This window comes from Pholcus phalangioides, unplaced genomic scaffold, assembly GCF_987345545.1.
Source record: "Pholcus phalangioides strain wild (caught in Gottingen) unplaced genomic scaffold, Ppha-v1.0 ptg000043l_1, whole genome shotgun sequence".
In the NCBI taxonomy this organism is placed as follows: Eukaryota; Metazoa; Arthropoda; class Arachnida; order Araneae; family Pholcidae; genus Pholcus; species Pholcus phalangioides.
Genome location: NW_028301629.1, coordinates 2775947 through 2802409, shown reverse-complemented (window position 1 = coordinate 2802409; position 26463 = coordinate 2775947). Strand labels below are relative to the sequence as shown.

Genomic DNA, 26463 nt, shown 5'->3' with positions numbered 1-26463 from the left:
AACCTCAACAAAAAAAAAATTCTGCTCTGGATATTTCATTACTTGTCAATTGAAGTGTCAAATCACCTAGGACCGATAATGCTAAAATAACCAACCATTATTTAAAAAGTAGGAGAAAGTGCAGTCAATTTTTCGGCCAAATTTAACAACCACAGTCCTTCAGAGACCTTGAAAGAAATGATGATTTTGAGATAAGGAAGATGCTTTAAATCGGAATCTCATTCTCATCTCTTTTGAGAAATGCGTTCCTTTGTTTTGGTTTTTTTTTTCCTGAACCCATTTGGATCCACGACAGTTCGGTTCGCTCTGAGTTAGTAATGGAGAAAATAGCACTATAATTTTTGAAATTGAGCAGAACAAGCTATCAGCAAATGGTCGTATCTCAGTATATACGCATATATTATGCATATTACATTTCACATTTACACGTTGAAACCGTCAACGTCATGTCGATTGGTCCGAAATAATAAATACAGATATAACAAGCGGCTATTGACGTATTCTAGTATCTTCTAAATATTTTACTCAGCTAATTCCTTTGGTTGAAGAGATCGACAAAAGGGAGAAGAAAATTTTTGGGTTTTACTGTTGTCAGGTGTGTGTGCGAGTTAGTTACAATTTTTTGAAAACAGTGATTGTACAAAGTATTTTTAGACCTATACGATGAACACTGAATTACGTAAGTATTATTCAATTTTTTCTTAAAGAAGCATAGTTTATGACAAAAAATAAAAATTGCAGTAAAAGTCCATAAATAACGAGTGTGGCTTATAACGAGAATCTCAGGATAACGAATGATTCGCAAGTGATTTTCAAATAGTAAATATCAAAGATACTAAAAAATATTTGGTTATAGCGGGTTGGAAATTAAAAAGCATTCGCTATAACGTCAAACGAATTCTTAAAAATGTTAATTTCACCTTCTTTCTCTTCAATAATTGAGCATGATCACTCTTATCATAGCACGTGCTCCCCGTAAAAATTACTCTGAGAAAATTAACAAAGAAAAGTCAAAAATGTTTAACACTCCTCTTCGTATTTTTGGGCTTTCCCGCTATAGTCATGGGTTATGTGATGATTTTATTCGAGCCTTCGTTTGACTAAGGGATCACGGGACCAAAACTTTCAGTTTAAAGTCGTTCCCGAATGACTGAACAACTCCAAACAACCATGGAAGAAGTGTGAGCAGTTATCAAGAAATTTAATTATTCAGTTAGTCGACTAGTTACTAAATTACTTTGATAATGTGGAATTGTATGCAAAAATATCTTGGAGAATTAACTGCTGCGAGGTCAAAAATTCAATTTCGTGACGTGAATCCTGTTCATTCGCTGATATGAGACCGAAACAGTCTAAGAGACGTTTTAATTAGATAAAAAACCAATTTCCTACAATTTTATAATTTGACAGAGAGAAAAATGGAAATTCGTTTATAAAGAGATGTTTGCTATAACGACAATTTTCCTCGTGATTGTGAACTGTTGTTGTAAAGGACGTTTAGTGACAAAGGAAGATAAATCAACTCTGCAATAACCTTTTTTCCTCCCTCTAATTCTAACAGGCGAACAAAGACACCAGTTTATCCCCGAAACTTCAAATACACATCATCTGAATTAGTTGCCAAAACACTGTACGCGGAGGATTAATCATGGTTTAATCTACTTTTGGAAGTTTATTCATGAAACTTATCTGTCTATAATCCAAATTTCTTGCCAACAAGCTGTTAAAAAAGGGTATGCAATAACATGGCCTATGAATATATAATTCACAGGTGTATTTCTGTCAAAAATTAAGTTCCATATGTAATGCTGGGATTTAACATATACCAGTTAAATTTAACATTCTTATGTTTCGTTTTCCAGGTACGGCATCTCCGATTAGAGGTTTGAAATATCTCGCAAAGTTGGAATTTTTTCTCACAGTTATTAGTTTTTTCGTTGAAGGTGGGACGAGTGGCAAAATATTACAAACGAACTCTGGGGCTGTTCGAGGTGTTGTATTACCTACATTGGACACCGAAGTGGATGCTTACCTCGGAATCCCCTATGCTCTTCCGCCGGTTGGTGAACGTAGATTCCGCAGGCCGGTTCCGATTCCTCCATGGTCCAGTATCTACAATGCCACAATGAAACCACCACCATGCTATCAAAACATAACCGATGAAGTATATTACACCCCAAAGAAAGAGAATATGACTGAAGATTGCCTCTATCTTAATGTATGGGTACCACGTCCCCGTACGGAAAATTCTAAACCGAAAGGGGTCATGGTCTATATTCATGGGGGAGCATTCACCGTGGGATCGACGGATATGGACATATATGACGGAGCAGTTTTAGCATCGTTTGGAGACATCATAGTAGCTTCCATCAATTTCCGAATCGGCGTTTTTGGTTATTTTACAGCATCCATAGAGGGCGCCAACGGCAATATGGCGATTTATGATCAGGTGTTAGCCCTGAAATGGATCAATGAAAACGCTGGTATTTTCGGAGGAGACAACCGTCAAATAACATTATTTGGAGAAAGCTCTGGTGGTATGACAGTGAGTGGTTTGATGCTTTCTCCATACGCTCAAAATCTCTTCAACAGAGTAATCGTTGAAAGTGGAGCGGCACTTGTGCCCCTTTATTTCGACGCACCTAAGTCTCAAGCCAAAATGTCCAACTTCTTAGCAGTCCTAACTGGATGCGCAGGAGGAACTGTCAATATCACCACTGATCCTGAAAATGTCGTGAGGTGTCTGAGATCATTACCTGCATTTCAGCTATCGAAAGCGGAAGGGTTGATAAGATTGTCTCAGGGTTTAACTTTTCTTCCTATTCATGGTGATGAAATAGCGCCTTTGGAAACATCGGAAGCATTAAAACGCCAGCAGTCCGAAGGAAAGGACATACTTTTGGGTATAAATAAAGATGAAGGAGCGTTTTTTCTGACAGTTGTAGCCCCAGAATATTTCGGTAAAGATGGAGTCGGTGGTACTGAGAGAATCAGCAAGTCGTTTGCCTATTCACTTATATCAGGGATATCCAACCATTTCGGCCAAGATAATGGAAAAGAAATCGCCGACTACTACATAAAACGTGTGAAGGCCAGAGATTATAGAAAAGCCGTGTATGACGTCATAGGTGATATTCTGATCAGCTGCAGCACAGTTCTCTTCGCGGACCTGTATTCGCTAAAAACAGAGAAGTTATACTTCTACGTATTTTCGCATTTATCTAGTCAAAAGCATACGGCCGACTGGATGGGATCCACCCACGGGGCTGAACTCGCATACGTTTTTGGTGAACCTCTCAGGAAAGGATCCAATTACACCGAAGCGGAAAAAGAATTCAGTCGCCGAATCATGAACAGATTTGTAGCATTCGCAAAAACTGGGTGAGTAATTGAAATTGCTATTCTCTCCATAGCAATGGAGAATCATGAAACTTTTTGGGGTTTCATTTGGCAGAATTTATGATTGTCCCAATATCCATTCATCACGCGTATACGTTTTTCTCCTATGAACCAGAAAGATCCGGTAAGGATTTGTAGAGTTACATCTCGAAACGTTAAGGTCCACGGCCAAATGTTGACGGTGAGATGTCAGAGAGTAAATGTTACTTGTATAAGTGCGTCCAATTTGTGAAATGGCCGAAAAGGTTGGCCAAAGTCTGATTTTTAGAAGCGATTCGGGCTTTGGCTGGTCGATTCACTAAGTGGCCGGAGATTCCTGACCGAAGTTTGACGTGCTGATGTAAGACGGTCCGGTAGGGGCCATTTTTTTCCCCAACGTATTGTTCCGGATAGTAGTATAACCCTGAGGGTTTCTGGCTTCAAATCCCAAACCTGAGGGTTTCTCGCTTCAATCCCAAACCTGAGGGTTTCTGGCTTCAATCCCAAAATTGAGGGTTTCTGGTTTCAATCCCAAAATTGAGTGTTTCTGGCTTCAATCCAAAAATTGAGGGTTTCTGGCTCCAATCCCAAAATTGAGGGTTTGAAAAAACAATCTGAATGAATGACAGATGGTTTAATAGTTGAAGAAAGAAATTCCCTTTTTTCTAAGACGCAGACGTTAACATGCTGTGACCTAGATTGAGATCAAGAGAGTTATTACACACTTAATCATCTTGTGCGTAAGAAGAGGAGAAAAGATTTAAAAGGAAACAAATCTGTTTTTAATTACAGTCGTTTACGAGACGTGTTTTGGTCAAGACCATCTCATTCACGATGCTTTCTTTTCCTAGAAAAATCGAATCTAAAAACATTTCATTTTATGTAATTAGTTTTTTTTTATTTTTTGTTTGTTTTGGCTTTATTTTTTTTTTTACTGTGTATGAAAGTGAAATTATAACAGTAGATATTTCAAATTCCTCATGCCATAAATCTATACATCTAGGAAGAAGTTACTTCTTTCACATTTGTTCTAAAGAAAATAAGAACGTTTTCGACATTAGATACTTTTTTAAAAGTGATCAAGGTAACTTGGAACCATATTTTGTAGGGGTGCAGATGAATGAAAATGAATTTACAAAACTTTGCAAAACAGGATGTAGTAATGAATGATCTTCATCATTTCCGATTTCCATCCACTGCACTCGTTGTTGGACCGTCATTAAGTGGAAAAACAACATTAGTTAGAAAGTTATTGAAGCACAATCTTTATGGGAAAGAGAAAAATAATATTTTATGGTGTTATTCAATGTGTCAACCCTGGTTTATAGAAGAATCAAAAATACATTTTTATCAGGGCATACCTCAAACGTTTGATGATGATTATAACATTGTGGTTCTTGATGATTTATTAGAATCGTTAAATGATGAAGTATCACGTTTATTTACGGTAACATCGCATCATGGTAATAAGAGTGTTATACTGTTAACTCAAAATTTGTTTCCTAAAAATAAATTTTTTCGAAATATTTCCCTTAATACTCATTATCTTATTTTATTTGGGAACAACAGGGATTCCAGTCAAATTCAGTGTTTAGCCCGTCAGATGTTTCCGGGGGAGTCAAAATACTTCATCGATGCTTATAAAAAAAGCACTGAGAAACCATATGGTTATTTGCTGATTGATTGTCATCCATTAAGCAGCAAAACATTTCGTTTGAGAGATTCGTGCTTCTCAGACACTGAAGGTATCTACTGGGTTTTTGCCCCAGCAAAATGAAGTCGATACGTAAGAACTATCATATGCTTGCATTCTTACAGAAAGCGAATCCATCTCAACGTCGTGCTGTTCTGAAAAATGTTAGTCCATCCCAATTGCATTCTATATGTGAGGTATGCTATAATGCGTTACATAACAAGGACCTGAACTGTAATGTTTCTAAACTTAAGAAATATAAGTCAGTCATTAGAAAGCTTGCTAACAAGAAGGTTTCAAACCGTGTCAAGAAACGGTTATTATCTAATCAAACAGGTGGGGCATTCCTACCATATCTTATTCCTTCTGTGATCAGCGCAATAGGCAGTCTTTTCCAACGTTAAAAAATGGCTAAAAAAATGGCCTTAGTTCCAGAAGAATATTTGTTACCTCGGCGAATGAGAATATCTGAGGAGTCACAAACAGAAAATGAAATTGGAAATCTTTTGAATAGCAACAACATGTCGGATGATGTCAAAGTGAAAATACTTAATAATCTCGTTTCGAAATACAAAAAACTGGTCCATACTCCGTATGATCCTGTTAGAGTTTCAATCCAAAAACCTGAAGAATTAAATGAAGTGACTGAAACAGTTATCGAATCACCTAAAAAAGTTGACGAAGATCCGATAGTTAAGCAGATATATCTATCAATTCCACAAACAACAAGGAAGTACGTTCTTCCACTTATAGATAAAATGATGCAAGCTAACCTATCTTGGAATGAACAAGGACAATTATTAATAGATGGGAAATCTTTGCCAGGTAGCCATATCATAGACATTTTCAGTTTTATTCTCAGAAATAGGCGTGGCACAGAAATACCCTCTGGCTTTCCATTGTTTTTTATGAAATTGATTAAAACTGGAATACCATTCGAATGGATACAAAATGATATGGTTAAAAGAACTTTTACACAAGACTCTCCTTCACCGATCCAAGAAAGTCTGCTAACACCAAAAAAGAAAAGCTCTCCGGATGAACGCAATATAAGTTCGGTGAATTTGCCTGAAGGCTACTTCACTCCAGTGCGAGTTCCATTTAAAAAAAAAGAACCTAAGAGAAGTACACGTAAACGAAGTAGAACGCACGAACCTGGTGCTCAATGGCTGAATTATTAGGGAATATTTACTACGATTTGGAAAATCCTGCTTCTTTTGGCGGTGTGAAGAAATTAGCAAAAAAAGCGAATATTTCTGAGCAGTTAGCAAAAGATTGGCTAATGCGTCAGGACACTTATACGCTTCATAAACCAGTCAGATACAAATTTCCAACTCGAGCCACAATAGCTTTAGGGCCTAATGAGTTATGGCAAGCCGATTTGATGGACATGAAGAAATATTCTCGGTACAATAAGGGGATAAAATATTTGTTAGTTGTTGTTGATGTATTTCGAAGGAAACTTTTCGTTCAACCTCTCAAAAACAAATCACAAGATCAGGTTTTGACTGCTTTCAAAACACTTTTCAAACAAGAAAAGTGTAAAAAACTCCATACTGATCGTGGAACCGAGTTTTTCAACAGAAAATTACAGACTTTCTTTCAAGTTAATAATGTCGAACACTACTCAACACAGTCAGCTTTTAAAGCTGCATTGGCTGAACGAAAAATTCGTCAAATTAAAGACAAGATATATCGGCTTTTCACATACACCTCAAAATATAAATACATTCACCTTTTACCTGCATTAGTTAGATCAATCAATGATTCGGTAAACCGCAGCACTGGTTTTGCTCCATCAAAAATTAAAAAAATTCATCATTCGGAAATTTTTGAAAGACTGTACGGTTCTAGCCGCAATGTTAAATTCAAGTTCAAAATAAACGACCAAGTGAGAATTTCGAAAACCAGGAAAGTTTTCCACAAATCTTATCTACCTAATTGGACACAAGAAATTTTTCTCATCAAAGCACGATATAAAACTCAACCACCAACTTATGATTTAATAGATTTGAAAAAAGAACCACTAATTGGACGATTTAACGAATTCGAATTACAAAAGGTTATAAAACCGCTCGATAGTACATATTGGAAGATTGAAAAAATATTGAAAACCCGTAAAGTTGGTAAGAACAAAGAATATTACGTGAAATTTTTAGGGTACAATTCGAGATTCAATCAATGGATCCGCGAATCGGATTTAAAAACATGAAAAATCAGTTTTACGTAACGCTCGCAAGTAATGCCAATAACGATTTGTTTCCAGAAAATACACAGAGTCATTTCATTACAAAATTATTCAATCCACTGTTTCTTGAGGGGAATTGGAAATGTGCCTTAACAGACATAATAATTCCAAAAACATGGTACAACATTACTGATGAAAACTCCAAATATCACGTATCATTTTTTGAACAGATTGATGATCCAGGTGTCAGAGAATATAGAATTTTTTTAACTGGAGATGATACAGCTACACTTAGTGAGAATATAAATAAAAATATATTACACACTGCTAATACCAATATGGTATCATTTAATGTGAAAAAGAAAAAGAAAGAAGTTACGATTAATTTACCCAATGAATACGAAATACAATTTAATAAAAACGCATCTGAGTTGTTGGCGATTTTGGGGTTACCTCAAGAGGATAAAGTTCTAACTTCGACAACACACAATACGTTTTTATGGCTACCTAGTAAGCAGAAGAATAACCTCGACAATCAGTATTTCACACTCATAGATAAACGAAATTTTGATATCCCAAACTTTATGATTCCAGTTAAACCAGTCAAAGATGAGTTTTCTAATTTATCATTTTTTTCAGCTTTAAATGAGAATATTAAGTTGATTACAGGCAGAAATGCAGTCGAATTTTCACTCGATAAAACTGAGAAATACGTTCAAATTAGAGTCTCTGAAGGTTTTGAATTGATTATCAAGAAGAAGGATGCTGCATCTTTTTCTGCTATGATGAATCTAAAAAAAGAAGTTACAAAATTTTCTCATGGCCTGACGGCAAGTGTATATGATAAAGGCGCTGTAGACGTTAACGATTCAGATTTTTTTGAAATAGAGGAAGTGGCATTTAAACGTAAAATAGAAGTTCAAAAAACCGAAAATTTTTCTCTGCCTCCTGGTCTCTATTCAAAGGGTGAACAATTAACACGTCATTTTGAAAAAATTAGTTTTCAAATGTTGAAAAAGGGTATGTCGAGAATAATTGTACCACCGAACCACGAGTTAAATCTTTCTAGGGAATTAGCGGATATTCTGGGTTTTGAAAAACTAAACTATCCACATGGTATATATTATTCAAAACATGAAATCGAGTTGTTTGCTGGGGTTTCAGAAATATTTATCTATACGGATGTCATTTCGAGTCAAATTGTCGGGAATATAATGGCACCTCTACTTAAAATTATACCAGTGTTAAAAGAAAAAGAAAATGAGCAGATCATAATTAGCTTTCCTAATCCGTTATATTGCTCTGTGTCGAAAAATTTTATCGAATCAATTGAAGTTATTTTACGTGATTCATCTGGTTCAAAAATTCGTTTCCAGTCAGGAAAAGTTTTTTTAGTCTTATCTTTCATGGAGATATAAAAGAAGCTACTTTTTTCCAGATTCTTATTATAGTGACTAACATCTAATGTAACCATGTTGTGCGCGCGAGCTTGTTGCAATTACTATATTAATCAACAAACCGGAGAAGGCTTACCATATTTTCAAGGCAGGTTAATTCAGCGGGGAAATGGCTTTTTTTCTAATATATTTAGATATGTTACACCATTTCTAGCCAAAGGTGGTCGATATTTGGGTCGACAGATTTTGAAAACATCTGCTAACGTTGCAAATGATGTAATAAGTGGTCAGGATTTTAAAACAGCTACTAAATCCAGATTGACACAAATGCGTGATTCCATTGCTAGCGATGTTATTGATAAGATCCAAAAAGGTTCTGGCCGAAAACGGCGCAGGATCACCAAAAAAAAATTAACCAAGAAAAAGCGAAAAGATTTATTTTCTTAAAGTTATAAAAATAGGCGATTGAAACAAAATATCTTCACATTTAATTCCAATATGGAACAAAGAGGATGTCCGTGTTTGAAATCAGAATTAGATATTTTTGAAAAGCCATTTATTCAAGTGGCTGTGGATGATTCTACTTTTGTAGAAGTAAAACCAATCGCAAGTATCTCACAAAAAGGTCCAATCGAGTTTTTAGTAAGTGGGAGTAACACTGAGAAATACATAGACCCTTCGAATATTTATTTACATTTGAAAGCTAAAATCGTAAAACAAGACGGTACAGATTTACCCGAAACTTCTAAATCCACACCGATAAATTATATTTTGAATACATGTTTTTCTTCGTTGCAAGTATTTTTGAATGATAAACCAATAAGTAACTACGCTAATTATGCATACAAGGCATATATTGAATCGCTTTTGTTCACCTCGAGTACAGCACAAAAAACTCATTTGACTAGTTCACTGTTTTACATTGACACTGCTGGCAAAATGGATGATCATGCCCCTCTGAACTCTTTAAACTCCGGTCTTAAGCACCGTCATGAACGTTGCAAAGCCTCCAGAGAGATGGATTTGTTAGGTCCATTACATTTTGATTTAGCCAACCAATCAAAACTCTTATTGAATGGAGTTGATCTTACCATAAAGCTAGAACGCGCTAAAAATTCATTTGTTCTAATGAGTGATGTATCTGACACCAAATTTGAAATTACAGACGCTAGTCTTTACGTTCGAAAAGTACAAATAGCTCCGTCTGTTCTTTTAGGACATGCTAAAGCATTGGAATTAGGAAATATAAAACTTCCGATTAAACGAACTGACATACGAACTTTTACGGTTTCAGCTGGATTGGCATCCCACGTTATATCAAATGCTTTCTTAAGTGAAATTCCCAGTAGACTGGTTCTTGGTCTAGTACCAAACAAAAATTTCAACGGTGATGAAAGAAAAAATCCATTCAATTTCGGGCATTCAAACATAAATTATATATGTTTGAGAAAGGATGGCATGACGTACCCATCAAACCCATACACTCCTTCTGCAACATCCTATGTTAGAAATTATATGTCATTATTTACAGACCTGAACAAATTTTCCAGTTCTACTGATATACCAATTAGCTATGAAGATTATCCTAACGGTTTTTACTTGATAGCATGGGATTTAACTCCAGACTTTTCAAGTGAGGGTGACTGGATTTCCACCCCTGAAACATCGAATCTTTCTATCGAAATTAAATTTTCAGAAGCTCTAACAGAGACGATGACATTGATTGTTTATTCTCAAGTCCCAAAAACGATACAAATCGATAAATCTAGAAGCATTTACACTGATTTCTAAATATGAATTCTAACGATCTGTTTCAATTCGCTCATGGTGATAGTTTACTATCACCTGTGTTTGCGGGGGTTTATGCCTGTGATCAACTTCCGCAGAAAAGAAAGAATAAACACAAAGCATTTATTGTTAATCTAGACCAAAAACATAAACCGGGTTCACATTGGATATCTATGTACTTTGATAGTCATAAATGTTATTATTTTGACAGTTACGGAATGAAATGTCAAAATATATACATCTTAAGGTTTATGCATAAAAATTCAAGGACAATTGAATACAATGAAACAGTATATCAATCTCCGTTTTCAAAAACGTGTGGTATTTTTTGTTTATATTTTCTTAATCATATTGTGCGTGGAAAAAAATTAGATAAATTGACAAACAATAAAGAAAAAAACGAAAAAACAGTGTGTTCTTTTCTAAAAAAACAAGTCTTGCGATTCTCATACATTCCCCAAATTAATTTAATTCAGAATTGCACGAGTTTACTTTAAACCAATCAGAAGGTTCTATTCTTAAGACAATCTCGTCTATAAAAGCCGTGTATCATATGATTTTGATCATTTTGCAATTACAAGATGGATCGAAAATACGGTTACATCTACATCGGTTCAGATGGAAGGCCATACCATACAGGAAAAATGATATTTCCTGATATGATTTTAACAATAAAAGATGCAATGAGCCAAAACTTCAGCTATCCAGATTGTTGTCCTGTGGAATTGAAATACTTTAAAGTTCTGAACAATAAAAGAATAGTAGCAGAGTTACACAATCAATGGACTCAGAAAAATGTTGAAAATGAGCAGTTTGGATTTTGCATCATGAAACTAGAAGCAGGACAATATGTTCCATGTATATACAGCGAAATGTTTTACAGTAATATCTCACAGTGTATAAGCTATGTTATGGAAAACAATTTCGATCTACCTGAAACATCTTCAATCAAGATAGCTTATTTTAAGTTTTTAGAAACGGATGACCTCGTGAAAGAAATACATAATTTATGGCAAAAAAAGATAGACTCAGAAAATCTGTGTTATTAGCATCTTCGCATTACGAATGAAGAAAGAAAAACGACGAAGCAGCAAAGAAAAAAAAACTAGTTAAAGCCCTCTTATAATCTTAATAACCTTGATACTATTATGTTTTCGAAAAAATGGTTGTATCACTTTTTCGTTTTATGTAATATTTGTGCATATGAAATTAAGTAATAAACATATATTATACAAAGTTTGTCTCATGTTTATTAATGAGTAATTTGTGTCATTTTATCTGAGAACCTCAAAAGAAGAGTTGATCGTGAAATAATATAATTATTACTATAGTTAACTTATAACAAAAATACTAATTTTTTGATCAAAGTATTTTTATTGCAATTTTGCTTTCTTCATTTAATAATTTGTCGAAACTATAGAATAAATATATTTTTTCATGTAAAACAAAAATACCATTGAATTACTGAGTGTTTTCCACTAATTACCTGTTTGGATGTTTTTTAATGGTAATTTTATGGGAAAATGTGAAAATAACACAAATGGATTATATATGTAAGTCAAATATGTCCTTTAAGGTTGTGGGGATAGGTCTCCTGGAATTGGACTTGGAAGATTCTCATCAAGTTTGTTTTTTTTTTCCACGCTCTTAATTCATTATAGAGTGACCGTTGAAGATTCTGCCTGAGGGCTTTGATGTATAATGTGCATAGCTTGATGTCGAAACACTAATGGTAGAAGTGATTGTATGTTATGCTTATTCAACGAGCTTAAACTACTAATTTTTACGAAATCGTTTTTAATTTTTATATTTACAAACGATACATATTTCTATACTTAGTTTAATACATTTGTAAGAATATTTATATTAATCCAGTGATTAATAATATTGTGTTATCCTGATCGAGGTCGATTCGAATATTTTTGTTATTACTATGTCTTATCAATATAATTTATATTTTTGATGAGGATATGTTATTTTTTCTTCATTAATCACTAGAATTCTTTCAATATAACATATAATCAAATAAAAATAAAATGGAAATGCTGAAAATTTCAAAGGTATATAAAGCCTTCTAGTTCACAGCTGAAACTATTCGTTTTTTTTCATCACTGTCATCACAAGACCTAAAGAACGAACGAGATGTCTCTTTCTGGTAAGTACACTCAAATTTTATATTTTTCTATGAGATTCTTATGATTTATATTAGTGAACTCATTCCGTTCACTTTGCTTTAAAAAATAGTTACCTCCTCTTCTTCTTCCTCGGATGAGGATTTTTGCGCCATTCCTTCAACATCACAGGTTAAGAATAATGGTAAGTTTTTTTTAATAGGAAACTAGATAAGTTTATAATATTTTTAAAAAGATGTATTATCCTCAAAATTTATTAAAGTTTTTTCAATTAGGCGTTGAATCAAAGAAAAAAAAGATAAGTTCAAAAAATCTCCATCAAAACAGCAGTAAGTGAACAATTTTTTTAATTAAAAAAATTCCTACTCTTTATCAAAAATTTTAAGTAAATATATTTTCATAATTTTAATTTGTTAGATAATGTCATCACAAAAAAAAGAAAGAATCATGTAGCTGATGAAGAAGACATCTCATCAAAAGCTTTAAAGAGCAACGAGCAATATGACATCATCCTATTGGATGATCTGTCAACCGGTTTTAAAAAAGTAAAAACCCTTCGGATATACTTAGGGAAGGGAATTTCAATTGAAACTCAAGAATTTCAACGTGCTAACTATATAAATCTTAGCCGGAAAATAAATGATCAAGTTAAAAATCGATTTAACTTGCCATTGGATCTTCTACCCAATTTGATGAAAGGGATAAAGCATCTGAACGATGCATTGAAAAATGATGACGTAAAATGAAAATGATGAAAAAAAACGAATCCTGTAATGCTTTGATAATGATCATGTCCTTAACCACCCCAATACCACAACAATAGTAATTAAAATACTTATCAACCATGTTTGTTGAAACTCATTCACCATTTAATGGTTATATTAGACAATACATAAAGAAAATAAGTGAAATCGACCCAGAAATGGCTTTAATGAAACATAAAAAAAAATTCAAAAAGATTATTCAAAAGAATATTATAATGAATAGTTTAAAAATGTTTATCACACTAACAATTGTACTTAAAAAGTTTGTGAACAATATGTACATATATAGAACAGCTTACTTCACATCGAAAGCTATGGTTATAATCACTAGCAATCAGATTAATGCTAAATTATTAGAAGCTTTTTCAAAAATCCTCAATAGCATAGAAACTTACACACAGCAAGGAAGTGGATGGATAATTTTTAAAGTCTCCGAAATACAAATTAATGTCGGAATATATTACCAATGGAGAGGAGGTTGCGGATACGTTGTTTTACCAAAATCTCTTAGAAACAAAAAATGTATATTAACCATTAATTGCAATGATAATTTTTGTTTCCTGTATGCAGTTATTGCAAAACTTTTTCCTTCCAAATTCAATAAACAAAGACATAAAAATTATAAAAAGTTTTTCAAATTTTTCAAATTAAAAAATTTGTCATTTCCAATAAAATTGAGAGATATAAACACATTTGAAAGCTTGAATCAAATATCTATAAATGTATTCGGCTTCGATGAATTTGTTTTCCCACTTCGAATTAGTAACAGAAATTTTAAAATTTCTGTAGATCTTTTGCTTTATAAAGATCATTATTTTCTCATTAAAAACTTTAATCGATTTATGCATACTAAAAAAAAACTGTATTTTTTTTGTAAAAATTGTTTAATAGGTTTCCAAAGAAAATCAACACTGAACAACCATTTAATTTCATGCATTCATAATAAAGCTCAAAAAATAATCATGCCAACAAATCCTGTATTAAAATTTACAGATATAAAGAAAATGTGCAAACATCCTTTTATAATTTTTGCAGATTTCGAATGCATAACAAAAAAAATATCTGGAGTTGAACCATCACCATTAAATTCTTATCAAATGGATAAAGAAGAACATCAAGCTATATCCTATTGTATAATAGTTATCGAGAATAATGAAAACATAATATATAAAAAGTTTTATTGTGGAAAGAATGCAGCACAACATTTTATTGATATTATAACGAAGGTATCAAAAATTTTACTAAAAAGAATGAAAATATCATATCCTCTTGAGGAGAATCATGATGACATTAAAATTGACAAAAAAACATGTCACATCTGCAAACATAACTTCATTCCAGGTGATGTCGTTGTGAGAAACCATCACCATACATTACCATTAGGAATACTCGGTTATGCTCATAATTCCTGTAATTTAAGTTATCAAACGTCATACTTTATTCCTGTACTTTTTCACGGACTTAAAAACTATGACAGTCATCTTATAATTAAAGCAATACCTCCAAATGTTTTTACTCACATCAATATAATCCCAAGTTCATTCGAAAAATTCACTTCCTTCTCTCTAGATAATATTAAATTTCTTGATTCATTTTCTTTTTTAAATGAATCATTGAGTGTATTAGTAGAAAATTTAGTAAAAGATTCCTATTCGTTTCCAATATTCAATCAGGTTTTCAGAAAATATAATCAAAGACATTTATTACTAAGAAAAGGAGTTTTTCCATACTCCTATTTCAATAGCGTAAAGTTACTAGAAGACAAAAATTTACCTGATAAATTTTTTTTTCATAATTTATTAACAGGACAATCAATTACTGACTCCGATTATTATTACGCAAAAAAAGTTTGGGAATCATTTAATTGCTCAACTTTTCATGATTATTTAAAAATCTATCAAATAACAGATGTTGCATTACTAGCAGACGTTTTTCTAAATTTCCGCTCGGCAGTGCTATCTTTTTTCGAATTGGATGTAGTACAGTTTTTATCCCTCCCCCAGTTGACATGGAGCGCGGGGTTAAAACATTCTTCTGTCAGATTGGAGCTCTTTACTAATGTTAATATGTTTAATTTTATTGAAAGAGGTATTAGAGGTGGAGTTTGTTTTACAGGTCATAGATACTCTCAAGCAAATAATAAGTACACACAGAAATTTAATTGCAAAGAAAAAAACGTTTTTATATTAAACTTAGATGTAAATGGTTTATACAGTAAATCTTTAACAGAAAAATTACCTCTCTCAGAATATCGGTTTCTAAAAAAATCAGAAATCGATCAATTCAATGTTTTATCGGTGAGTGATGATTCCGATTATGGATACATTTTGGAAGTTGACTTATTTTATCCTGTGAATTATCATGAGTTACATGATAATTATCCATTGGCTGTTGATCATTTAGAAATCACAGAAAACATGTTATCACCATATCAGTTAGAAATGGTTAAAAAATTTAACATTAAATTGTCTAAAACTAAAAAACTCATTCCAAATTTTTATGAAAAAAAAAATTATATTGTTCATTACCGTAATTTAAAGTATTATTTAAAAAAAGGAATGATTCTCACTAAAATTCATAATATTTTAGGTTTCCATCAGGTAGAATGGATCAAGTCATATGTTAACATGAACAGTGAATTAAAAAGAAACGCTAAAACTGAATCAGATAAAACTTTGTTTAAATTAATGAATAATGCATTTTATGGGAAGACTATGGAAAATCCTAGAAAAAAAATAAATGTTCAGATAGCTACTTCCGTAGATCAATGCAAAAAAATAATGTCAAACCCAGGTGTCGAACAATTTACACCCTTAAACGATTCTTTAGCTATGTTTAAAGTTAAAAAACGAGCACTATTGCTGAACAAACCGATTCAAGTCGGTTTTACTGTACTTGAGTTGTCTAAGCTTCATATGTATAAAATATTTTATGAGGATTTTGTTAATTTTTATGACAAGAATGTCAAATTACTATATACAGACACTGATTCCTTAATACTTGAAATTCAAACGTCAGATGTGTATCATGATTTAAAAAACAACTTTAATCACATAATGGATTTTAGTAATTACCCTAAAAAAAGTGAATTCTATTCTTCCCATAATAAAAATATACCGGGAACACTAAAAGATGAAACAAGCGGTATTGCTATCGAGGAATGGGTATCCTTAAAACCAAAAATGTATGCATTTTCTTATGGTAAAAATATAAAAAAAAGAGCTAAAGGTTTAAAAAAATCTGTTGTTGATAACTATAACATTGATCATTATAAAAAATGTCTATTTGACAATCAAATATTTAAAGACTCTCAGAATATTATCTGTTCTAAAAATCATATTTTGAAAACAACAAAATTAAATAAAGTATCTTTGTCTCCCTTTTATGACAAAAAGTATCTATTAGATGATGGTTTAAATGTACTGTCATACGGTCATCATAAGATTCATAAATAAAAACTTTTCTAGTATGTTATATTTCGAGTTTTTTTTATAAAACTTTAACATGATTGTAACTCTTAAATTTATCTTTCTAAATTTATCATGATTGACATTATCAAAGCATTACAGTTTAAAAACTGATATTTTTTATATGTTTCAATCTTAGAAATGCATCTTATATATTCTTTGATCAGAACATAAGTATTTGAAAACGTAAAATTTCTATGTTTTCATGATTTAATGGAAATTTATATAATCATTGTTTGAATAGGTGGTGGTATATATTATATAACCAACAATTATTATATTTTGTATTTCATTGAACTTTTTTTCACTATCTATTTTTCTAAATGAAAAAATTCATACATGTTGAATCAATTTCAAAACATAATGAATGATTGTGACATTGACGTAATGAATCAATTTCAAAAGAACATTTTTTTGTTTGAATGATATTTATAAAAACACAATAAACTGTTAAAGATAATAAAACTATTGGAAATCGAATATTTTTAAGTGATATATAATGAAAAAATTATATTTAGGACATTTTAATAAAGTCTGTTTCTATCTCTGTTTATTGAAATAGACAAAATTGTTGGATGTTTGAAATATAATTTAGGATTTTTAGTATATTCCTATAGTTTGTGTGAAATAGGATAATTATTTTGATACTTTTACAGTTCATTCATTTACGTCATAGCAATATATATATATAACTGTTTTCTGACATTTAAAAAAGTTAAAAGAAAATTTATTATTATTAACAAACAATACTTCTGTATGGTGCTTACATATATATTCATGTTTATAAATGGTGGTGGTGTATTATCAAATTTGATTTCTCAGTATATTTTGGACTTTGTGAAAATTGTTATTGAGTATATTCATTTTTTAATTGCATGAATAAAACTATTTTGCAAATATTTTGTTTCATTTCTACTTAAGTCGTGAAAATTGCATAAAATCAACGTTTAGCAAATTTTTCTTCTATCTATGCTTCTACATTTTTTAAATTTTGATTAGTATGAGAATAGAAGCATATGTTTTAAATTTTACTCGTTAACGTTCACCAAATTTTGATTCATAATTGGTGGTGAAGGTGGCGGTATTTGGGGAGGATGGTGACCGCCAGTAGGTATTGTGTCGAATATCTATCACAGGATTTACAATCCTCATTCAAAACGTATCGCGTTATTCTTAAAACGAATCCTTTCTTTTACCTATAAGAAAGCCATTGTTTTCTTTGTTAAAAATTATTTTGTATTGGTTCAAGTGGTTATGAATAAAGATAATAAGAAAAATATCATGAATAATCAACGTTTAACAAATTTTCCTTCAAATGTTATTGGTAAAAACTGTGATATTTGGAGATGTAGATCGAAATCTATGCTTTTACATTTTTTAAAATTCTGATTAATATAACAATAAAAGCATATGTTTGAATTTCACTCCTTAACGTCTAGCAAATTTTGCTTCATAATTGGTGGTGAAGGTGGCGGTATTTGGGGAGGATGGTGACCGCCAGTGGGCATTGTGCCCAATATCTATTATAGGATTTACAATCCTCATTTAAAATGTATCTCATTATTCTTAAACATAATCCTTTCTCTTATATATAAGAAAGCCATTGTGTTTTATTTGTTGAAAATTATTTTGTATTGGTTCAAGTGGCTATGAATAAAGATAATAAGAAAAATATCACTTTTCATGTTAGTACGTGCATAAAAAACGACATTAGATATTTTTATGCTCGCACTAGCATATATAGTGGTATAAAACAACATCAAAAGAAAAAAGAAGACACCGGAAACAAATGATGAATAGTAAGTTTTTTTTATCTTTATAAATTTTAACACTTGAAACACATTTATATTTTCTACTATTAAAGTGCATAAACCTGTAAATAATCAAAACCCTTAGGTTTGGGATTGAAACCAGAAACCCTCAATTTTGGGATTGGAGCCAGAAACCCTCAATTTTTGGATTGAAGCCAGAAACACTCAATTTTGGGATTGAAACCAGAAACCCTCAATTTTGGGATTGAAGCCAGAAACCCTCAGGTTTGGGATTGAAGCGAGAAACCCTCAGGTTTGGGATTTGAAGCCAGAAACCCTCAGGGTTATACTACTCCGGATAATAATCCACAAGACTTCGAGATTGCAAAACAAGAAGTGGTTCGACGGACAAACACAGATTTATTTACAGAACAGCAATTTACACGTATTTACAACCCAACCAGAGAGCTAACAACTTTCTCGTAAAGTGTAAACACAACAGAATCTCTCCATTCCAGTCTTTCTGAGCCTCTCTGAGACTGCCATCTTGTGAGAGCCGCAATATTTATAACCCCGGAGAAACTTCGAGAAAAAGAACATTCCACAAAATTCTATCTTACAGTTTCCTAGTCGGCGGCACCACCGTACGGTCTGTCTGGAGGGGGGGGGGGGGTGAACCATTCTCCGGAAGAGCGGGACTTTCTAGAATGTTCTTCTAGCCCTCCGCCAATCGGACCTTTTTCCGTTTAACCGAAACCGATATCAACCGATTTCGATATTTCTGAGAGCAATCGATCAAATCGCACCATCTATGGCCTAAAGACCGTTACAGTATGATAGGCTACATGGCTATACAGCATATAGTAGCTGTATGATATATTAGTTCCATGTGACGAGAGAGGAAAAAAAAAAGAAATTTGAAATAACTATTTTTGTATAATAAATATATAGACAGACTAATTTGTCAAATTTTTACTTATCCTAGAGTCCTTAAGGAATGTGCTATGAATTGTTGGGGTCAGTCACGCAGATTTAAAGAAGTGCTGTTGCTGAGGTTATCGCCCCAAGGGGACTGGAAGCTTGCTAATGTGGTTCCGATATTTAAAAAGGTAGTAGAGGAGCTGTGTCCAATTATCGTCCAGTAAGCTTGAACTCAGCCACTGAAAATTACTTTCAGAAATTACTTTCGGAAATTATCATCAAAAGGCAATTGCTGAAGTGGATAGACAAGAATAATGTATTGTTGGAAAATCAGCATGGGTTCAGGAAGGGGCAAGTCATGTGTCACCACCCTCCTTTCCTTCTATGATCACGTGACCAAGTCTTGTTCACGTCGATGTTCTACATCTTGATTTCCCGAAGGCATTCAATCGGGTCCAACACGGTAAATTCTTTTTCGTGTTTTTACAAGATTGGAATTGGTGGGAATGTCAAAGTGTGTGCTGAATTTTCATTCTTTCTCTTTGAAACAAACATCGATTGCGGCGGCTCTATGTCTACTTTTAGCCAAGTTATTGAAGTTTGGAAATGATTCGACAGAAACTGCTGGTCATTTGGGCATGATTGCCACACCTGCCATCGATTTTTGAGACGTTGTCACGTCACAAAATGTCTCAAAATAAGTACAGTCCATTCCCGTTTCAGTAAATACCGTTATAGCGGAGAAATCTCGTTTTAACGAAAAAAACTTTTCTAATCGCGGACATAAGTTTATATAGGAAATATTCCTTCATAATGGAGTTCCATTGTTACGAAGTGATTTCCCTGGTCTCTTGGAACTCGTTATAACGGAATCCGGCTGTATCTATAAATTCTACAATTCTATAGGGCCCATGTTTGACTTGGAGAAATAGGCCCTTTTTCGGCCCCTCTTTTCAAGACACCTTTGACCTTTGAAGACCTGGTACACCCCGCTTCCCATCTCAGAGAGATATCGAAGCGTTCCCGAAGGATAGGTGTGTCCGGAAAGTTTTATCAAAAACAACATGACATGACCACTTCAGACGAAGGCAGCAAAATAAAATAATTTACATAAAAATTGATCGTCAACTTTTTATGTAATTTTTTCAACTATTCAAGACGAGTGAAATGTCAACTTTTTCAAGACACCACTACATGTATCGAGATAACACAAAATATGACTTTTTTGGCTTTGGACTTCATGGGAATTATTTTTTGGCCTTCAATGTCTGAAAGGTTGAGCACCCCTGCGCTCTACACTCTGACACATACACATGCCCACACATTCACCTACCTCTGAATCTCAGAATATTGATTTTTCAAAAAATTCAAAAGATGTAGATGTTCTCCTAGAGAAATGTATATGGAAATTTTAACTAAAACAACTAAAGATCGCGACAAAGATGTTAAAGACCGTTTTGAAAATCATGCAAGAAGAAATAAAATAAAAGAAATCTGTCGTTCTAACCGGTTTTTCTTAAGATATTCAATGTGGGTTGAATTTTTTTCGATCACCCTTTATTTATTGCTATTGAAATGTATTTTTCACAGTCTGTATTATGTTTTTATTGTTTTTTGAACTCCCAATGTACTTTCAGAACTCCCAATGTACCAAATGGGTTGCGGTGGCCAAAGTACAGCTATAAATACCCCGTATACCTCGAATTGAGCCAAGAAGAAAAAATCAAAATGCGACCTAATCAAAGATGCGAATTTTGGCGAGATAGATTTCGAGCGAATATTGACTCCAAAGAACCAGTTGAAGTTGTGACTAATAAATGATTATCTAACGACAAATTCTTAAGCATTCGGGTCATTATATATTAGAATTATCAGAACTTATATATTATTATATTTATGTAAATTCACACTGTTCTGATAGTTATTTTAAAATGAATACTATATTAAGTTGAATACATTTAAGTCACCACTATCCACACAATATTGTATATTTTAAGACAGTCACTCATTGAATAAGTCAATACAATGGAAAGGCCTCAAATTATTTATTTTAGCTTTCCTTCTGCATGTATTTCAATTCGAAACAGTGAAGTTAGCATTACCGCATCCATCTTATTTAATGGATCACCGACTTACATAATTTTGACGATTTACTTCTTATATTTGAATATATCTTGAATAAAAGGTGTTCCAGGAGTGTACAAGTGTGCAGAATGGCAATGGCCGATATCGCAGTAAAGCGATGTGGGTCTGCGTGCCTCCTGGCTCCAAAGTGTAATTTTCGAGCATTCTACTGTTTCAATCCTACATTTTGAGTTCGTTTGATATTTTTACATAAATCATTGAAAATATCAGTCAGTTGAATATATTGGAGACAAAGCCAGACTCTTGGTAACATGTATAGTTTTCACAGATTTACTCACTATAATTGATTTCAAGTTTTTATACATATTTTTTTTATTGTAATATGAAAATTTCAAAACAAAAACTAAGATCATCCTTTCTGAAGGAGAGCTACCATGTAAATAAAAAAATTATGGGGTTTTAACCATGGTGTGCAGAGGTTGGGTTTGCGATATCCACGCTTATTTATATCTCACACTTACCGACATGTGGTAGGGACAATTATCTTGAGATTTCTCTCAGTAATTCTGTGGTGTTTGGTCAGAACATGATAACTCCAAAATCACATTTTTGAGATATAGCATTTTCATTGTCATTTAAAAATCAGAAATAAATCATACACACAAATGTAAATGAAAATATCATACGTCAGAATGTTTTTTAGCCGCACGCACGTATTTGTGCATTTATCTCACTTCTAATTAGTTATAATTAACAAGACCTACTACTACATCAAAAAGACATTTTTTGGAGATATCATGTGTTCTGACCAAACGCCACAGAATTTTCTATTTAAACTTTCTTTTCTACTGTGGCAACTTTGGGTGAGCGGTGCGTGTTTCTTTCTCCAGAATCGCAGAAAGATTTACCTGTATCTGGGGTATGTGAGACCCTACCCTAGTGTACAATCACAAGCAACATTTCTTTTTTTTTCAATGTTAGTTGATATGGTTATTTTAAAATGGCTGTGAAAAAATAAGATATGAATATTTTCATTTTGATATTATTAAGTGTATTTCATATACATTAAAAAAAAAATTCATTTCATTGTTTTTAACATTGGGTTTGTTCTTTACTATGATATTATGTGTCATCCGGAAATGTTAACTTGAAACTTGGTACACAATGGTGCAGCAATGGCTAGTTACATTCATTTCATGTCCCTAATGTAGCTGAAATGATGTAGTAATAATGCATCGAAGTACCGAAAAAAGAACGTGTATGGATTTTTTATACAATACAGTAGGAGTCTGTTACAACCCACAGCCCATGGGCGGAGATACGGCCCCCCTCCCCCAGCGTCAAAGGTGGAGTCAACTGATCTAATGTATATATGAATTGACATCATCATCACCTTCCCCCCCCCCAGCAATAATGCTCGTGCCCCCCTCCCCAGACTTCCAAGTCTATCTCCGCCTATGCCACAGCCACAATCACGTGAAAAATTTGCCGCTATAACGGACATCTCATTATAATAAGCGGATGTTTCTTGTAACATTACCTCTTTGACAATCACTTCCAAGTCACTCGTTATATCGAGATTGTCGTCAAATGTCATACTCGTTATAACGGCTTTTATTATAAATAATGCACTATGTATTAATATATTGTATAATGCAATATGGATCTGTGACACACAACCCATTAGACTCAAGAAACTTTTCCTCATCAGTAGTGCACTGGAGACTTCTTAAAGTAATCTTAAGGAAGCATTACAACATTCTGGAGTTTCATTTTAAAAGTTTTAAGCAATGAAAGTGTATCGCTCGTTTTTTTTATTGCATAGCGGGACGTGACATCGGGGTCTTTTCTTCTTGGTACAGCAGCGTTTGTTGGTTGCAAAATTCTGACTTCTCAACAAATAAGGGTCTCTAACTTTTTTAGACAATTTCAACAAGAAGGAAATTTAACTTTCCCAGTTTTTTTTTCCTTTTTTCTACAAATCGACGAAGCATTTCTTGAGCCTGCGTCGATTTTTTGTGGAAACGCACGCTGGCAAATAAATGAATGATACGTGCACGGAATGCCCCTTCGAGCTATCTAATCAGCATTATATGTACTTCGTTCAACTGAAATAAAAGTTCAAAATTTCACTCACAGATGGTAATGGATAATAGAAATATAACCATATATATATACCATATAACCCGTATTTGTAACGACATTCCCGTATTTTCACGCAGTTTTGGCGGCCATCCCGTTTTATTTTTCTTTGCAAAATTATTACATTATTTTCTCTACTTGTCACGAAGTCCATTCGAATTTTTATTCTTTACTGATAGGATTAAACAACTTTTTCAAACTTTTGAATATTGTGACAGCTTTGTGTGTAAGTACTGTAAATGTGGTTAAACGATAGTTTCAGAAATGTATTTCTCATTCTATAGTTTTTTTTGTAAAAGTCATTTAAATGAACTGCGATTTGCAGTGCTGCTTTATTTCCCACCACACTGGAGTTTTAATTTTGTTTACTTGAGCAATTAATTGTTTACTTTTGACATCATTTTTGGCAACAATAAGCGATTTGTCGTACTTTCCCTTATTTTCATCCCAATATCCCGTATTTTTCTCAAGGAAATATGGTCACTCTGGACATAACACATGCAAAACGGCATAAATATTAGTAGCCAATGGTTTTGAAGAGAATGACCTTTGTGTTGGTTACCACCCCCCCCCTTCCGGTATCCATATTTAACCCTTCCCCTTTTTCCACGTTTTAATTTCTCTTTGTGATGACATATCTACGGCCCAGTTCAAAAAGCCAACAATTCAAAATTCTATGTTTTGAGATAACCGAATTTTAAAGATTCACTTTATATGGAACTAAATAAGAATCTCCCCAGTGATTCCTAACGTCAGGCCCACGCCCCACAAGAGAGAAATAGGATTTTTGGGAAGAATATAGTAATAATATGTTTTTCCCTAACGAACACTCGAGGCGATCCCCGATAGATGGCACCTTCATTTTCAACGCAACTCGTCAACGGCAGTAAATTGCAGTATAGCGATAAGGCCAGAGTTGGTGTGTGGTGACGTAGTAGGATTTTTGAAAATTGACATTTTTGATGAATAAATAATTTCTCAGAATTGAAAACTTCACATTCAATGCAAAAAACAATTTTAGAATTAATGAAAATTGGCATTTCTTGAATATAAGACCACCCCCTTAAAATCAAGCCTATTTTTGCTTCTACTTTGACTGCTTTAAATACAGCTTCTTTCCTCATACCATTGGTGAATGGAACAAACTCCCCAGCTCTATTGTCAACTCTCCCACTATCGCACAATATCAAACAATATCTATGTCTTATTCAACCGCATTCTCTTGTATAGGTTCCGGGGACCAATAATATTGTATAAATAAATAAATAATAGTGATAAGGAAATAATATAGGAACTAATGAAAATACACATTTAGTGAGAAATTATTTTTCGAAATGATGAAAACCCATATCCAATGAAAGAAAAAATTCACGAGAATTCAAGAAAATTCATATTTAATGAGTAATTTTCAATTACAATGGAGACAGTTCAAGTGACATTGGAAATTAGTATTTAATTGAAAGATAATTTCACAGAATTAGTGAAGATTCATATTTAATGAATACATAATTTCAGAACTAACGCCTATTCAGAGAGATTATGATATTAGGCGATATTATTCGCCTATTTATGAGAAATTCATTTTCAATGGAAAATCAGTTTCAGAATTGAAAAACTCATCTAATACAATTATGAAAACTCATATTTAATGGGGAGAATGATCCCAGTATAAATGAAATAATCTAAAATAATGTAGGTTTTCCTTTTGACTTAGAGCCGTATTCACCGACATGGTTTAAACCAGTGATTTCCAACGTGGGCGTTAACGCCCCCTGGGGGGGTGATGGAATGTTCCAGGGGGGCGGTAGAAGTCACGGGTACAACATAGGATCCTATGGGTTAGATTGCGTTGGGGGGCGATGGGAGAAAAAAATTTCTGAAGAAGGGGGGTGGTGGGACAAAAAAGGTTGGGAACCTATGGTTTAAACTGTAGTCTCAATTTTTGATAAGAGGCCGTTCAAGTATTACGTAAGTAAATTTTCAGCCATTTTTTACCCCCCCTCCCCGTCAGCAAAATTTCGTCATCAGCTCTGCCCCTCTGAATCCTAACTCATATTTTCATAAAGGGTGGTTGATGACGTAAGCATTATCCAACCCCCCCCCCTTGTCATCAAAAGTCAGCAAATCGGAAACCCCCCCCCCCGATGATGACGTAATACTTGAACGGCCCCTAAGAGACTAACATAGATAGGTTAAAACCTTGAATTTAGCCCATCCGTGTTGATCTCTTATCAAAAAATTATGACTTTGGTTTAAACCATGTCGGTGAATACCGCCCTTAGAGTCCTATGTCTCACTTGGTTCAACTACTGAGACACTACAAGATATACAGAAAAATTAGCTAATTTTGTAGAAAGATACTTTGATTTTTGGAGAAAAAATGTCGTTTCTATCCTTACCGGGACTCGTACACCCTGGTCCCTGGAATGCTCTACCAACTAAGCTATATTGTGACGGATAGAATTCTTAACCAATGGAGCACATATATATATATGCCGAATGGTACCGTGCATGGTCGGTGACAGCAATAAGCTATGGCTCGTAAGTGACATCAGGCCACCAGATGGCGACATAAATTTAGAGAAAGATGTAGTACGGGTCAGAGTGTAGTAAGGACAGAGATGAAAATTTTTTCCAAAAATCTGTATCTCCACAAAATTAGCCAGTTTTTGTGTATATCTTATATTAGCAAGTGGGGAGTACATGTTTCTCGGAATAAACAAATGAATATAAAAATACTACTCTATGAATCTCGAA

At 33.3% G+C, this 26463-nt stretch overlaps 2 protein-coding genes across 3 annotated transcripts in view; one reads left to right on the top strand and one right to left on the bottom strand.

Annotated features, from left to right (window-relative positions):
- LOC149063786 (uncharacterized) overlaps nt 1-26463 on the bottom strand; it is a 471413-nt gene that overhangs the window by 128593 nt on the left and 316357 nt on the right. The window lies entirely within an intron of this gene.
- Nucleotides 664-21308, top strand: LOC149063791 (acetylcholinesterase-1-like). The gene is made up of 3 exons (XM_089255585.1): nt 664-679; nt 1863-3381; nt 21117-21308. Exons 1-3 carry the CDS (start codon nt 664-666, stop codon nt 21298-21300), a joined length of 1719 nt encoding a protein of 572 aa, XP_089111711.1. The 3' UTR covers nt 21301-21308.